Source organism: Tyto alba, unplaced genomic scaffold, assembly GCF_018691265.1.
Source record: "Tyto alba isolate M040663 unplaced genomic scaffold, T.alba_DEE_v4.0 Super-Scaffold_8, whole genome shotgun sequence".
Taxonomy (NCBI): Eukaryota; Metazoa; Chordata; class Aves; order Strigiformes; family Tytonidae; genus Tyto; species Tyto alba.
This window is the reverse complement of record NW_024881329.1, coordinates 19,822,450-19,839,444: the sequence shown is the minus strand read 5'-3', so window position 1 is coordinate 19,839,444 and position 16,995 is coordinate 19,822,450. Positions and strand designations below refer to the sequence as shown.

The following is a 16,995-nucleotide window of genomic DNA, read 5'->3' as shown; positions in this document are numbered from 1 at the left end:
CCAGGCACCAGTTATCTTAAAACATACAGACAAGGCAGGCCCAGTCAGAAAGGCAAATTCCTGGCTCCGCTGACTTCACAAGAGCCAAGACTTCGCCCTCAGAAATCAAATGGTTTGCATGAATTCTCCTAGAGTTGGGTGTGGAAATGCAGATCTGAACTCAGCTCTCTCATGTGCTAATCTAAAAACCTTATTTCAAAACCATCCTGACTTCAGCCTGTTTGAGCTGTCTTGAAAAAAACCTTGTATATCTCTATGGAGAAAGAAGTAACAGAAATAAGCTCTTTCTCTGACAAAAGCTCAAACTGACTAAAACAATGAGCAAACTATATGCCTGTCTTATCACTGCCTATTATGCTACCTTCTTTTAGGATTAATTTCTAGGTTCAAGGAAAATAATCAGGATACTATAAGAAACTCCAAACACCACCTGAGGATAGAAAACACTCCTTTCCCCTGGACAGGAGCTGAAGCCAAGCAGCTGCTCCAGCCTCCTGAATGGAGAGCCTATTTCAGGTTCAGTTTGGCAGAATGAAAATAAGATCTGTATTTCAGATCTGGACCATGTATAAACATCTATATGCTAATGCACAGCAATTTTTAATGAAACAGCCACCCTTAACTCTGCCCTTTCCAGGATGCTTAGTAGAAAGCTTTAAGGCTGGTGCTTACATCAGCAGAGCTGAGCATTCACCCAGGCAGGATTTTGGTATCTGAGAACAGAGCCTGGCATGAAAGCAGGTAACAAAAGAAAGCCTTGAATGATGCCTGTTTGCTAAGATCGCTTCTCCTTTGAAACATGCCTTATTGCTTTTTTTACAAAGCCTGTCACAACTAATCATCTCATCTTAACACTTCAAGATGACGTACATTTTTCACAGTCCTTTGCCAAGACTGCCTCCCCCAGTTCTCCCACTTTATATATCCTGCTGTCCAAACAGCTGCTGTGCTGGCCCTTTCAGACCCCATTTCACTGAGCTGACACGTTATTCTTTTCACAAGAGGCGACCCAAGCAATTGTTCACACTGAAATACCACCCCCTTACTGAGTGCCTGTCTTCTGGAAGCTGGGAGGTGCCTGTGCTTTTTTATTGCAGGAGGTTTTTTTTCCATACCCATTAAAAACATTTGAGAGACTGCACACCAGTTTGTACAAAAATGCCGATTTGTGCATAGGCCTGCCTAAACATCAGTCATGCAGAATTCCTGGAATGCTGCTTTCTAGCAAGTGACAGTTGCATTCACTTCCCAGTCCTATTTCTTCTATTTAGTTAAACTGGTACCTCTGGGACAAGAAAGGCTCCTGCAAATAGCTGGGGGTCAGAAGAGAGGGTGGGAGTTACTCTAATTGCACTTTACACACATCTGGAGCACTCCACCATGCGAGCAGTGACTCTTCAGCTTCTTTGCTGGCGTAAATCCGCTGAGATGCATCAAAGGCAAGGGAGTTAGTGACTCACAGCACCTGGAGACTGAGGCTTGCAGGTCTCTGCTCTTCACAACTCATTTGCTGCTTATATTTGGAAACAGGCAGCGTATCAACACCGAGGGTTGGCAGGCAGGTGCTGTGACCTTGGAAGATTTAGTCGGCACCTTTGATCACCTCCTGCTCTCTGATCTCCTGAGGTGCTCTCATAACCCAGAATAAACAACCAAGCTGGGAACTACCACCCCATGGGTCCCTACATTTAATGGAGCCTATTTTAAACCTCTGATTGTAAAGATATTTTTCTCTCCCTCCCTTGTTTGCAGACTATGAACGACGAGGCTCCGGGTCTCACGACCATGAAGAGTCCCGAGCCATCTTAGCACAGAAGATTGAAAAAGAAACGGTTGGTAACAAGAACAGTGCACAGTCAATTAGCAGAGGAGGGAAAAGAGAGGAAGGAAGCAAGGGGCTCCTCCACGAGCAGACATTTTATGCATAATCTAGTCATTGTTCAACTGATATCTACCATGCATAAAAGATAAGGTGAACAAAAGCAAATCTCCATCACTGGGTCAGTTACAATCTCCTTTGACCTAAGGTAGCTCTGCTGACTTCAGAAGGTCTGCTCCTCCCCAGCCCACAGTCCGGTCCTGCGGTTATTTTCCAGACGTCCATTAGCAGGGGTCACTTGTCACATTGATAAATACAGCACACAACCAGGCACAGCTTTGTGTTTGGAAAGTGATGAATTCAGCTTCATTTCATGCCCGGATTCCCCATTCCTGTGCATTCTTCCAGGAAATGGAGCAGGCACAGAGCAGCACGCTTTGGGATTTGGGCTTCCCAGCTGTGTGCAGTTTGGACTCTCTTTCACTGTGGTTTGTTGCATTTCTGTCCTCACAGCAAATCCTGAACTGCACTCTGGATGACATTGAAGTGTTTGTCGCCAGGCTTCAGAAGGCTGCAGAGGCATTCAGACAGCTCAACCAAAGGAAGAAAGGGAAGAAGAACAAGAAGAAAGGGCCAGCAGGTACAGTACAGCAGCTAGAACAAATGGGGAACTCACGGGTACAGATGAAGGTTGGGAGGAGACCTCAGCTCACATCCTGGCAAGGCCAGATTGATGCAGGAACACGGCTATAGACCCAAGAGCAGCTACACCAGCTTGGAGGGTCTGTGGGGACCTCTTGTAGAGCACACAGAGCCTAGTGAAGCCTCCAATACAGAGAAAGACTTTTGGCTTTTCTTGAACCCTTGATTTTCAGTAGTTCTAGTCTCAGCACCCATTTATTGCTCTACCTTCTGCATGCCAGCAAGATGAAACTTTCCTGAAAAGGGATGCTCTAATTAAAGTGTCTTTCTCTCCACCTTCTCATGAAAGAGGGCATGCTGACTCTTCGAGCAAGACCCCCAAGCGAGGCTGAGTTCATCGACTGCTTCCAGAAAACCAAACTGGCTTTTAACCTCTTGGTAAGACACAAAGGGTATTTTCATCCCATGCAGTGACAGGGCTTTTTCCCATCTATCACAGCAGTAAGCATTTAAAAGTGAAATTTTAACTGAAAACACTATCAAGAGACAAAGGTGTGAATTCCAGATTGTTCAGAATCTGGAATAAACATTGTGCCAGGCTTGTGGAGGTTTCTTGGGCCAAGCTGTTAGGCTGAAATTAGAAGCATAAAGTCCAGGATGGGACTGAGCAGCCAAGGCGCTTGCAATGCCTGGATCTCACTTCAGACACAGTCCTGATTTAAAGCATTTGTGAAGCTGTGAGCTTAGAGAGCCAAGAACTGCCATACCCACCTTACTGACAGACATCCCTACTCCAGATACTTACTTCTGCTTGTGGCCTTTAACAGTCTGGGTAGTTTTGTGAGAGCTGTAGTCCTTGGAAGACTGCAAATATTAAAAAAAAAAAAAAAAAAGTCTCATCTACTTTAAATTGTTCTATCTGATTCTGCCTACAGAGCAGCTGTAAAGCTGCCTCAGCCAGCAGCCTGGACATTCTCCAGTTAAAAATAACTGATCCCTCTCATTGCCCTCAAGGTTCCTGGCTCCTCTCTTTCTCCCCTGGAGGAGCTGCTGTCTTAAGAAGGGGATGAAAAGCAAGAGCATAAAGATGTTCCCAGTGCTGCCAGCTCCGCTTAGGGAAGTATGTGAGACCAGGAGGGTGACGAGCCAGAAGGAAATTGTTAGTTCCGACCAGACTTGCCCAGCAAACACAACCTAACAAGATCCCTCCTGAGAATTTATTAGTCATCAAACCACAGAGATCATAAACAACCTTAATGCAGGACACCAAGCGCCGGCCTTTTCTTTCAGAAGCAAATACACATAATTTTTGGCTGCTCAGAACCAGAACTGAGTCTTGGAGGTGGCAGCTCTGGCCAGCAATCACTGCCCTCGCACAAACTGATCAGGCGCCCTGCTAGGGCCATGCCACACATCCCCAGTGGGATGTTAGCTTCCCCGAAGAAGGAGCTGAGCATTCTCCTAGCATAAAGAAAGAAATACAGTAAAGTCGGTGTGGTCAGCCAAACCTTTGATCACAGCTCAGATCTGCACTGGGGTTTGGGTCCTTCCCTGGGCACTGCACACAGTCCCCTGAGCTCAGCACTGCCACAGCTCCCCCGTCAGTGTGGGAGCTAACACATAGGAAATTCGTACACGTGCCTGGGCTCTCCCTGCACTCAGGCCCTGGACTTTGCTGCCCACATACCCACAAAGAGCAGCTCATTTCCTGGCAAGAGGCCAGGGGCATGTAAGGAGGAGAGTAGGGAATCAGTGGTAGAGCACTGACATGGCTGCCCCAGCACTGTTGTCACGTGCCATGGGGCTGCCATGTCCTTGTGAAGTGCCATTTCATTTAGTCACCTCGTTGCCACCAGTTATTTCACACTTTCCACTCCACATTATTGTTTAATCACCAGCATTTAAAATGCTTTGCATTTCAGCAGGGAGGAGGAAGTCTGTTTTCCATTGCAGCAATGCCAGTAGCACAGGACACAAGAAACATGAAAGGAAGCACAAGCTGAAGTGGTTTCTCACCACAGCTCTGCTGATTGCTGTTAATGAAATGCAGTTCTTACAGTAAAGTAATCCTATGCATTTGCTCCTCCGTTTCACCACAGTCTACTCCAAATACCAACCAATTCAGTGGCCAGGGCAGCTCTAGGTGCTGCAGGCAAGACCTTGGCAGAGATTTTTCCTTGTCACCAATTTGCCAAGAGACCCACAAAACACTTGCTCTCTTGTTTTTATGGGAACTAGTTGGATTTTCAACTTTGCAAGAGTCCGAAGCAATAGGCCTGGTCCTTCCTCACCAAGGCTTTCAAAATAAGCCAAGGTTTTCTGCTTCTGGCCAAAATACTTTCAAAGGGACTGATTTTAACAGAGTAGGTACTCCACCCCTCCTGAAATTCAACACCCTTATGAATGGACATAAAACTTATCTAAAATGGAACCATTTCTATTCCCCAACCACTAACATTCTTTCCCTGATTTAAGGTGCACTGTTGAAAGTTTCCTTACTTTTTAGGCTGTGTTATTAGCTATAGAAAATATCAGTCAGCAGCAATCCCTTCACGTGACAGAAAAGAGAAGGCAAAATCATGTTAGGGTTAAACTGGGTTTCCTTTCTCTTTTCAGGCCAAACTGAGAAAGCACATCCAGAACCCCAGCGCTTCAGAGTTGGTGCATTTCCTATTTGGGCCACTGGAACTGGTAAATCCGATTCACAGATTTCACTGTGAACTCACTTCTTATTTCTAACATTGATTTTGCACTTACAGTCAGTTAGGTTATGCAGAAGAGTTAGAAGACTGCTCACAACTGGCTAAAGCTTTCTCAGTAAAGTCCAGAAGCAACAACGTCAGTGTTTCTGGCCTCTGAGCTGACTCCCGACTTGAAGTAAACACACAAGCCCTAGTAAATATGAATCTTTCCGCCCCATTAATAAAGGCTTATGGTGAACAAAAGTGCAAGCCAACTATGGTACCAATTAGGAATCTGCTTCATCTCATCTTCAAGCAAACACGGCTCAATATTTGCACTGAAAATAGGAAGCAGGAATCCCAACTTGAAAGAGCTGCCAGAAGGGACACAGAAATACCAAGTGATTTTCCATTTTTTAAATGGCAGCCTGCAACGTACCCTACCAACGGCTAAATTTTAGATCAGACCTTGCTTTGACTCCATTAGAAAAATTCCTCTGAATTGTCCAGTCTTCTTCAAAGATTTAGCTTGATGTTTCTTGAGACAACTGAGCTGATCTAAGGATTAGCTGTGGCCAACAGGAGTCAGGCCACCTTTTGGCATGAAGGCTTGCCCTTTAGCTTTCATTTTATATTGTGGAGAATTTAGTCAGGACCTATATGTCTTATTTATTAAGAAAAAGCAAATAGACAAAATCTGCCAATCAAATACTATCAGTGCAGCACAAGGATAATAAGGGGATGCTGAGGGAATATAGCATCCCTTTCAGGTGACAGCAAACCATTAATTCAGTTCATCTGTGTTGTGAAACCTCAGCCTTACATACAAAGGCATGGAGAAGAACTTTGGAAGTGCAAGTCTAACGTGAATTAGCTTGGTTTCAGAGATACTCACCATGGAGGGTACATTGGTTTCCTTTGGAGCGGGCAGGCATAGCAACTCCAAAGGATCATAGCCACCGATTTTTCTATCTTTGATTTCTGTTACTTTGTGGGTGTGCTGGTTTGATATTTTGGACATTTCCTACAAAATCTCTCACATTTGTGCGTGTTTGTGTTTAATCCAGATCATCAGTAGCTGTGGTGGCCCTGAGCTTGCCAGGTCTGTCGTCAGCCCACTTCTTTCCAAAGACGCCACAGATTTCCTCAGAGGACACCTGACACCAAAAGAGATAAACCTCTGGGACTCCCTGGGAGATACATGGACCAGATCCAGGTGAGGACAGAGCTGCCATCTCACCAGGTTCCCCAAGCTCTTGAGAAATGCAGAGGGGGTGCTTGATTTTATAGCCATGTCAGAGGGTCAATGATGCCCTGATGCCCCTGCTTCTCCCTGACATGCTTTCAGAGACATGTTCCTTGTGAATCTCACCACATATTCCCTGCTTCATGTCCTAGAGCTGAGTGGCCCCGAGAAGCAAACATCCCCACCTACATCCCCAAATTCCGCAATGGCTGGGAACCACCCGTGGAAATCTTCCGCGGAGCTCCCTGGGAAATAGACATTGGACACTTGCAAGAAGAGGTTAGTCTTGCGGCCCCAGTCATCCTCTTTTCTTTTCCCCTCCCTCCCCCTTTTTCAGTGAGACATGGATCTGTGGAGTTTACAGTGGTGTGTAACAAGTAGGTGGCTCAAAACTCAATTGGATCTGATCATTCCAGTTAAATACAGAAAGAAATTAAGGCCAGAAGAGGGTAGTGATAATCAGCCTCACCTCCTATCAACAGGAAATAGGATACTATACTGTAACTGAGCCCCATGGATACAGGTTTGCCTGAAGAACATTTCTTTTGTGTGTACCTTATCATGACCAAAAGCTTCTAGACCATGATTCATCTAGCACCCTCTTCTGTGATACAGCCTTCCTCTTTCCTGGGAACATTGACTCCATTTTTGCCTTTCCAGCTATCATCAGCCAATGGATATCCTTACCGTAACTCCTCGCTCAAGCGTGGCCAGACCACGGATCAGACACAAGCTGTGGATGCCTTTAAACAGAATGTAACTCAGCATGTAAATAGGTAACGTACCAGCACCACTCTGGACAATGGGGCTCAGCTCCCACCTTGTCACCTCATGAGCACCCACTGCATCATATCATGACATCAGGATGTTCTGGCATCCTGTAGCTCTCTGCCATTATTAATTCAGAGCTGTTAACAAGATCAAGAGAACTCAGAGATCAGAGGAGGGATTACTCATGTAAACACTGTCTGCTTTTTAATCACCATCAGGTCTACAAGGGAATGGTTACATGCGGTTTCCACCACAAGAGGCAAAAATATTGACTGACTTCATTAGCCAATGAGTAGGTCTGGTTTCATAACATCAGCCCAAAGCGATATTAAGGATCATGTCTCAAAGATACTGTGCTGCACTTCTGTTCTCCATACATTTAGAGAAGCTAGTATCTCTCCATTCTTCCTACAGCCACAACTGCTTGCAGAGAAAGAACCTGCTCATAGGAGGAATCTGTATTAAGGCATGAGCACGTGCAAGTTTTCCACTTGAAAAAGGCAGTTCTGGGAAAGAGCAGCCAGACCCCAGCAGCACTGCACCGAGAACATTTTAACTGAGGCACTGCCAGCTTGTTTCACTGGAGGCAGCAGCTCCTCCTTTTGCTTTTAGACACAACCAAAGAGAAAAACATTATTAGAGGCTGAATAAAACAAGAATGTGTTTCCCATCTTGCCCATCTCTCCATCAGGAACCTAACAGGGCATTGATTTCAGAAAACTCTTCTGGACGAGATAAATCTAGAAAATGAGGGAAAAACCTCTCCTTTCTTCAGAAGTCTTGGAAAGTTCTGTTCCCAACTCGGAACCAACCTTTTGCCTCAGGTTTTTTCCAAGAGAAAGATGGCTCTTTCACAATTTAACCAAACATTCTGCTAGTTTTCTATCACCAGTTATGCATTGGTATAAAATCATTATGAAAATACTTTCAGTTCAAAGTTTAGAGGCTTTTCATCCTCTTGCTTGCTTACACGGGCTTATGCCTTTGAGATCTTGGGAGAATTTCAGAGTTACAACAAACTCTTCCCAAATTGCAAAATAATTCTCTGCCATACTCTGCTTTACAGTGATTTGACATGAAGTTATCAACATCAAATCTTTAAAGACTGCAAGTCCAGACCCATGCGCTTTTCTGTAGGCAGCTCTAGAGTGGGCAAATCCTTCAAGCCAGACTGTTTTTTCATGGTTTTGTGTTCTAATCTAAAAGATTTATCAAGTTCTACTACTACTACAAAAAAGTTCAAATTCACAGCAAAATACCTTAAATCCAGTTATATCAGCAAAATAACTTATTCTTCTCATTAACCCAATCAAAGGTCCTGGTGGGACCATAAACTAGTACAGATACAGTGTTGAGTAGGGAAAGAATTACAACAAATTCTCTTCTCCAATTCCATTTTTCTCAGTGAGGTTATAAAAACTAAGGAGAACTTAGTTTACATGAGAACATTTAAATCCATCTTTAGTGACTGGTAGATAACACACGTAAGGAAACATTTTCATCTGTTAGTCTCAGCACAAACAGTAGTACCAAGTCCTGGGACACAAATTAACAGCATGCCTCTTTAGTAAAGTGACCATTTCCCCGAGACACCACCCAGTCCAACTACAGTGTGAGCATAGATAGGTGCTGCTTCTCCTGGGACAGGTGGCGTGTACTTTTTTACCTACCTTTCAGACTGTCAACAGCAAGTTTTCCTTATGGATAACATTTAAGAAAAAAAACAAAAGTTAACAGCACTGAAGCAGATGCTAAGATTGAGAATGTGCTTAGATATCTTCTTCAGTCCAGAGCAGATCTCAGCCAAGTCTGTCCAGATGTTTGCCAAGATGACAGTCCGGGGACAGACATGTTTCCTGCTATACTCATGCTTTTTTTCAGCGTAGTTTGAACTAATTTTCTAACCAAAAGGCCATATATTAACAAAAATACCCAAGCATCAGTACTGTTATTTACACCAGGGTTTTTAGCTGCAGAGAAGCATCATGAAAGCCCCAAGCAATATTACAATAATTGGCAAAGGTCACCTGTGTAAAATCTAGTTGCATATAAAACTTCTCATGCCTTCACTCAAACTCCTCCAGCCTTCACTTCTTTCCGCATGACTATTCCACCTTCTGGAATGCTACAAAAGAAGTAATTTCTACCTAACTGAGGCTTTCCTCCCCTCTCCCTACCTTCAGGGCACTGCTGGGTAAGACCACCACTCTTTTTTGTGACCGGTGGATTCAAGCTCTCCCCTACTGCAGACTCGCAACTTCCCTATGACACGTGGCCATAACTAGACCAAAAGCTGTCCCAAATCAAGCGAACTAAAGACAACACTACAGTCATAGGCACGATATCAAACCACTGAACCAGCAGTTTCAACCTTTTTTAGACCACCAAAAGCCATCTAATGCAGACAGTAAAATGAACTGAAACTAAGCGTAATGGGGTTGCTTTTCAAAGTCAGGTTAGACAGATGCCTCAGAAGCAGTTCACAAAGAGCCGAGTTCCCACAGATCACAGAATTAAAATCACTAACCAAACCCAAGAAATTGGCAATGGAAAAACATCAGGCTAAAAACCAGAGTCCCTAGCAGTGCTGCAAGCACCAGCTTCACTGAGATACAAAGAACTTGGCATAGGCTGGAGGAGAACCTGACCATTCCCACTGTGCATATGGCACCCGGGAGCCTTCTGCAGCAGGTACCCGTGCAGATTGCAAGACATAAACAGAAAGATCCATAGAAGGTGCATTAAAATAGTTCCTATTTGCCCTTACAAAACAAAGCAATACTGCTTCTCCATGGTGCAGACGTTTTTGGAATTAAAAAATAACACTACATCCATCCTAACCAGAGAAGAAAAAAAACAAGATCAGCAAAATTTTATTAAGTCAGGCAACCCCCCTCCACCTTCCCCCCCCCAAATTATGAAAAAATAAATCATTTCCGTTTGGGTCAAAGAAAATCTTTCGTTCCACTTTTTCCATCATTTTCCACTTTTGATAATCTACCATATTTATTTTGTCTCTCTCTTCAAATGAAAAGTCAGTTCAACATTGAAAGCAATATATTCTTATGTCAGAAATCCCCAAGCAAAATACTTAAACACATTCATTTTCCCCCCAAAACGTATCTTAGAATAGAAACACTCAAACTCACTTTTTCTGGGAACCAGCAGAATTCTGTTTCTGTAGCTCAGCATTCATTGCCTGATGAAAAAAACATAGATTTCCAGTTGGTTCTACCAACACTCCTTTTCAATTTCCTTTCTCCCAGTACTGATGCCTGCTTCTCCCCTGCTCCAGCACATGGGGCAGGTGTTTCCACTTATTAGGACATGAGGGTTTCACACTTATTTTTCACAGGAGGTGCAATCAGAGCACTTTGTGCTTTGTCAGTCTCCCCAGCCCTTGCTGCAGCAAAGCAACAACTAACCCAGGAAGAAGTCTTTTCTTCCACCCTTAAAGCAGCAGCCTCACAGTCCCCAGTAAGGCCACTAACCAAACAGCCCTACAGCTTTTTTTTTTCCTTTGTTTGTTTTCCCAAACACAGGGTATTTCACTAAAATTGGGGCTTAAAATCTTCCTCAAAATAGAGTTGCAAAGAGGCACTGCCTCCTCCTAACACATACACGATTGTCTGCAATACTACACCTGCACCCCACACACAGTCCTCACTCTTTTGTCAGTGAACAGATATTGCCCTAGTTATTAGATGGTCTTCCATTGAAACTCTTTTTTTTTTTTTTCTCCTGCAGGAATTTTGAGGCACAAGGGATGGCTCAGCCGAAGAGATATGCCAAAATCCGCTACGATTTCACCGCACGAAATGCCAATGAACTCTCAGTGCTTAAGGATGAAATCCTGGAGGTAAGTGAACATGCTGGGGGAAAAGGCATATCCTCCTGCCCTTCCCAGGAACAGGAGAGCCATCTCTAGATGCTGGCAAGTGCAACTCATTTTTGCTTGGTGTTTTCTGAGCAGTAACACAAAGCTTTGCTCAAATCTAAAGCTTTCTATCTGAGCTCAGGCTGACTGTATGCATTGGCTCATTTGCTCAGCTGAAACACATGGGTCACATCTTAATTAGCAATGAGGAGGAAGGAAAACAAGTCACTGTAGTACACTGCTCACCCACTCGCTGGGCCTGTGTTCATTATTACCGCTCCCCCGTCCCCAAGGAATTATTTTCTATGAAAACATCTTTTTCATAACCTTTCTCCTACTGCAGCACAGCTGGAGAATGTAGGACATGACTTGGTCTATACACTAACAGAACTATGACTTGAGAAAAAGACTTTGGTTCAAAAATGTAGTTAGAATGAGAAATACGTGTGGGCCTTGCCACTGAAGCTCATCCATTCTGGGAAGATTACTTTAAAAACAAAAATTTAAAAAAAATCACAGTTCTGGGTAAAAACAAGCCTGCTGAAAGGAGTGAGGGGACAGGAACAATAGGAGATATCTCAGCAACAGGCAGTCTCCTTGCTTCATCATGGTTATGCTGTGTTATGTTATGCGTTATGATGTGACGTGATTCAAGTCACATGATAACACTCTGGCATCTTTGGCAGGAGTCACTCAATTTTTTTTTTAATGCAAAAAGATAACACAAACTTAGTCACTAGAAAAAAAAAAAAAAAAAAAAAAGAAGATGGAGAAACAGGCAAATTAAGTAGGAACTATGAGTTCTTCAACACCCCAGATCTGTTTTCCCCCAGAGATACTCTCTCGTTCTTCATTAGGATGAGTTCTGATGCTTTTCAGGACAGGCTTCAGTCCTGAATTGCAAATGAGTGCCACTCCTGGCCTCAAGGCTGGTATTCTGACAACTTCACATTACTGTGTGGCTTATTTCCACTATATGCCATTTACGTATGCCAGAAATTTGATGTTCTCACTAGCAAATTTTTTTTTTTTTTCCCTCTCTCAGGTGTTGGAAGATAATAAGCAGTGGTGGAAGTTGCTTAACCGGAGTGGGCAGGCAGGTTATGTCCCTTATAATATCCTGGATGTGGTGAAACTGGAAGAGCTCGAACAGGTCTGTAGTCAAGTGATAATTAACTGATAGCCAGCTGCAGGGCATCATCAGCCCCTGAGAACAATCTTGTAATTAGACCTCCCTGGATTCCCTGGGGTGCTGTGCACAAGTTGGGATGAACCCTCACAAGCAGACGAACCAGGATCCTGGAGATTCCTGAGTATCCTATGATAAAATTCTCACATTTTGCCACCATTACCTTCCCCCCTCTCCAAAGAAGGCCCATCCTTCCCATCCGTGCAGCAGCCTCCCGCTTTCCTTCTGTTCCGAGATGCCAAGCACATTGCCTGCTGCCAAGGGTGCCTGGCAGGAGCAGGGTTATGGGAGGGGAAAAGACGAGTCCTGGGCTATAGGCAGCAGCCTGCTATGAGGTGATACCGGATCACAGCACCAAGACTTGTCACCCAATGGAAAAGGTCTCATGTTGACATGTCACCAAACAGTTGCGGGCCGCAGCAGCTTGGAAGAGTTCCACCTTTTGCCAGAGCCCTCCCCCTCAAGCCCACATACTTCTCAGCCTATGGTTTACCACCTCCTCTGTTGTGAAACCCTGCTGCTTTCAGGGCTGTGCTGTGAACACAATGAAAGAGCTAATGCAGCCATAAAAGCTAATTTTGCCACAAAAATGCTGAGACCTTTCTGTTGGGGATTAAACAAAAGACAGACAGTTCCTTCATCCGGCTCAGTTCAGCAGCAGGAACAAGTTACTGGAGTGGAGGCAAATGGATATACCATCTAAGTGAGCATTAAGTGAATATTGCTCTCAAGCACCTTGCATTGCAAAAATGTGGAGCTGGAGAACTCTAAATGCCCTAAGGAAGCATGGAATTGCTTTTTCATCTTGGTATTTCACAGCTTGGGCAAAACATAAGATGCCCCAGCAGACCTTTGGACAAAATCCCCGTTGGTTTAATCAAAAAAATGTCAAAAAATTCTTTCCAGACTGCCCCGGGCACTGGCAGGGGTCCCACTTAACATCCAGAGGAGTAATGCTTTGGCTTCAAATGGGATTTCTGTGTGTTTTCTCTCATATAAAATTCCTTTTGCTTCCCTTGCTCTCCACCTCCAAGGAAGCCCTATGAGCAGTAATGCCTGCATAGCAAAGGCTAAAGGGCCAAGTCACACATGTGAGAGCAGTCATTCACAGCAGTAATAAGCAAGCAAAAAGCACCATGCCTCTCCGTGTGGTGAGTGTGACATGTTTTCCAGGGCTGTAAATGCCTTCACACAGTCTTCAGCCTTTGGTTTCGGTTGTATTTGCTCCCATGACACCCCAGAAATTAACTTCTTCCCTGCAACTCCATCTGAGCTCTCATCAGTCTCAGCTGAGCTGCCCCAGATCAGCACAGGGAGAACATGGCAATTTGCCCCTCAGTTTGCTATCATGGGTGGGAGGTAAAAAGTTTAAGAAAATGAAAAGTGTTAAAACAAAATACACTTTTTTTTTCTTTCTTTCTTATCACCTAGTCTAACCAGAGGTACAAAGGAGACCCAAGCCCCAGGGGATATGGACCATCCAGCCCAACTCACAAGCTACCTGCCAGCTACGCAGGGGATAAATGGGGAAGTGAAATGTTATCACGCAACTCTCCCCAGGACGCCAAAGAACGTATGTGTCCCACACCGCGCTCCCAGCGTCCCAGCACTTTTTACACCACACAGAGCAGCCTCAAGCAGCCAGGGAGCATGGTGCCACTGGTCTGCCTTTTGGCACTTAATTGAAAAGTTTCTGTGAGCACATGCTTTTGCTTGCTCTCTGTCCGGTTGGATTTCTTCCTTTCTTTACATTCACCATAATAGTCCATTCTCTGTTTTTGGTTGCTGTGTGCATGTAACCAGACCTACCCAAGCATGTTCCCTCTCACAAGGCTCTGCCCAAGGAGTGACTGCACCTCTTAGTGATAAACAATAGACCAGGAGTGGTTTTGGAGATGTACAGAGGAGATTCCAGGTAGTTCAGCAACCAACAGAGCAGCCCCGGGGAGCTCACTGACTCACATCATGGGCTCTCAAGCAGTCTCGGACAAGCAGGGCAAAAAGGTGATCACCTTAACCCCCCTTCCAGCTTGACCTTCCTCGTCCTCCTCACAAGAAGAGAGTTTCCTTTTCCCCCAAAACCATTTAAGTGTGTCTAAGCAACTACAAAGATTCAGGTCGGTCGAGTCCCTTTCTCTTGCCGCTTCTATGTAGCTGCACAGCAACAGCTGGAGCTCTGAGGACATGGATCAGTAAATTACTTATTACAAGTAGCAGAGAGGAATGAAAAGAAGGGGAGCAGGGCTACAGCTCAAAACCCAGATGCTAATTGTAGGTACTCACAGAACTGGCCTTCCACATCAGGCAACTGTGAAGGGGCAATGGAAAGAAAATAAATGGCAACACAAGGGCACAGAAAAATGGGAATCTTGTTCTCAGGAACAGATAGTCAGGCCTCCCTGACCTCTGCTCTCTCATGTGGTCTGGGTTTTCTCCCCGCCCTGCTGCTAAGTTTGCAGGCGATTTCCTTATTTCAATAGCCCAAAAGGAACTAAGTAACTCAAAAACAGGAAGATGACAAAGCAAAAACACAACAGCAACACCAGACATCAGGGAAATGGGACCCTGTCCCTTGTCACCATTTGACAGTACCGGTGGGAGCAAAGACACTGCCAGATCAGGTGTTGCACCCTTGAGCAAACTTCTGCTAGCTGGTGTTGCAAGGTTTTATGTCCTTTGCATGAGGTGTGATGAACAGGATAGGTTAAGCAACATGAGAAAAAAACCTGATCTAAATATAAATTTATATATAAAACAGATGAAAATATAGGTCCCTACCAGCACCTGCTACAGACACCAGTAACGCAAAATGAATGTGTTCTTATCAAAATGTTTTCCTACTATTTTGCTAAATATGACACACTTTTCCCCCAATAAGTGCTTCTGAACAAGAATTTTCCAGGCAGACTGATGGGTAGAGTTTTGCTCCTGCTGGCTAAAAGCAAGTGCCTCTGCAGATGTCAGCTCTCCTTTTTCACAGCAGACCAATCTCTACTCAGTTAAACGTGGACTGGGGAATATGTGCTTGTTAAATGAGACAGGTCAGTCTGCTGGTATGTACCATGTCAGAGAATGCACATTTCTCTAGAAATTAGACGGCTGTACCAGTGCTGGTCAACATCAGACCCAGAGATTTCCTTTCTCCCAGGAACTGCAGCAGTTGTTCCAAGACTCTCCAATTAGCCTAATGGATGTTGCTGAAGCAATGAGGCCAAAATCTCATACCGTGCATGTACTAAACCTTGCCCCTGTTCTAGGGGACGGTCATGCTGCAAGAAACCCTGAAGCAGCTTTTCAGATTCAGTGATCACTGTGTGGACAATAAGCATTTGGCTGTTACTTTGTGATTCTTCCTCTCCATCATTCTGGAGAAGAACTGCAGAAATCTAGGTTTCTCCAGAGAGCAAGCAAGTTTCAAAAGCTGAAGAAGTTTAGAGTATTGGCTTGGGAGGAAATGGGAGATTCCCACAGTCTGCCAGCCTCCAGAACTGTGGCAGTCTCCACTTACATGTTTGTTCCTGATGGAAGTTTGAAGGTCAAAAAGTCATTGCTCAACCTATTGTTCCAATAAAGCACTTTTAAGCTTGTTCTTTAAAACTAAAATACAAAAGTAAGCACTTTCCTTTGGTGTGCTTACAGAGTTAATAAAGGTGCTGAGCCACATTTTGATCTTCCTTACATTTTCCTCGAAAACACATTAATTTAATAGGATTTGTGACTGAAGACTTCATTTCATTCCCCGCTCTCTGCCTTGTTTCCCCAGAACTTATTCATCAAATGGATGAGCTTAATGATGAGTTGCTAAAGAAGATCACAAACAATAAAATTCAGCCTCCCCAGAGGAATTTCAAAGTGGAGAAGCCTCAGCAAGTTTTTGTGCCCCTCACCTTTGAATCCAGCACTGAAGAAGTCAAAGCTTGGCTGGAGGCAAAGTCATTCAGCAAAGAGTAAGATCTGCTTTACTACCATATGGAATGCTGGTCCTTCATTTAAAAAGGAGTGGGGGAGGCAGCTTGCAACATTTCAACTGGATTACAAGTCACTGGTATTTACTTACAGAGCCTGTGTTGCAAATTAGATTTCAATCATATTAAATCCAGGCTATATAACCAGTACATTCAGAGCCCAAACTTACTCCCTCTCTTTCTTATACATATCAAATAAATCTTGTCTTATCGTGCAGCAAAAGACTTAATGAGTCGCTGCAAATAAATGAATGGTCTTGCTTATTCACACAACTCACAGCCAAGCGCTGCAAAAGTCCTACTGCTGGTGCTTGCCTGGCCCCAGTTAGGCAGTTCAGAGTGTTGAACTTAGAGAAAAATAACTAATTAACTAAACAAATTCATGGCCTGAAATGCAAATTCCAGGTGACTGCCTGTCTCTGAGGAAGAGGAAGAGCCTCAGCTGGCACTAGCAAATCTTCCCAGCCGCTGGGAAGGACCAAAAAGCTGCACATGGTCAAGGGTTATGAGCTACAACTCAGGCTCTGCACAGAGAGAGCTAAGAGGAGCTCCAGAATCGCTGCTGGAGTAAAATCACTGCAGTACCCACGGGGCTGGGGACACCGTGGATGCCAGGTTGACGCTGGCTTGCTGTCATCCCTGACGAGAGCTTGGGTTACCCAACAGCTGCCACCCTGGAGCAGCCCCAGGGCCCTCTGCTCCTGGCGCAGACCTCAGCTGCTCCTCACCCTTCTACCTCCAACTCCTCACCTTTGGCAAGAGGCCACGTGTAACACAATTATCATCTCCTCACTTTGTGTCTTCC

At 44.5% G+C, this 16,995-nt stretch overlaps 2 protein-coding genes across 2 annotated transcripts in view; one reads left to right on the top strand and one right to left on the bottom strand.

Moving 5' to 3' along the window:
- The window catches only part of DEAF1 (DEAF1 transcription factor), a 95,681-nt gene extending 85,340 nt beyond the window's left edge, over window positions 1-10,341 (bottom strand). Inside the window, exon 1 of the mRNA XM_032996450.2 lies at window positions 10,309-10,341. The gene's annotated coding sequence lies outside the window, so the exon portion shown is untranslated. The remainder of the gene's footprint in view (window positions 1-10,308) is intronic.
- EPS8L2 (EPS8 like 2) overlaps window positions 1-16,995 on the top strand; it is a 66,856-nt gene that overhangs the window by 46,866 nt on the left and 2,995 nt on the right. The window contains exons 9-19 of the mRNA XM_032996449.2: window positions 1,753-1,832; window positions 2,333-2,459; window positions 2,811-2,899; window positions 5,078-5,152; window positions 6,210-6,358; window positions 6,541-6,667; window positions 7,049-7,164; window positions 10,907-11,018; window positions 12,082-12,189; window positions 13,657-13,798; window positions 15,989-16,172. Of these exons, the coding sequence (XP_032852340.2) occupies window positions 1,753-1,832; window positions 2,333-2,459; window positions 2,811-2,899; window positions 5,078-5,152; window positions 6,210-6,358; window positions 6,541-6,667; window positions 7,049-7,164; window positions 10,907-11,018; window positions 12,082-12,189; window positions 13,657-13,798; window positions 15,989-16,172 (1,309 nt within the window). The remainder of the gene's footprint in view (window positions 1-1,752; window positions 1,833-2,332; window positions 2,460-2,810; window positions 2,900-5,077; window positions 5,153-6,209; window positions 6,359-6,540; window positions 6,668-7,048; window positions 7,165-10,906; window positions 11,019-12,081; window positions 12,190-13,656; window positions 13,799-15,988; window positions 16,173-16,995) is intronic.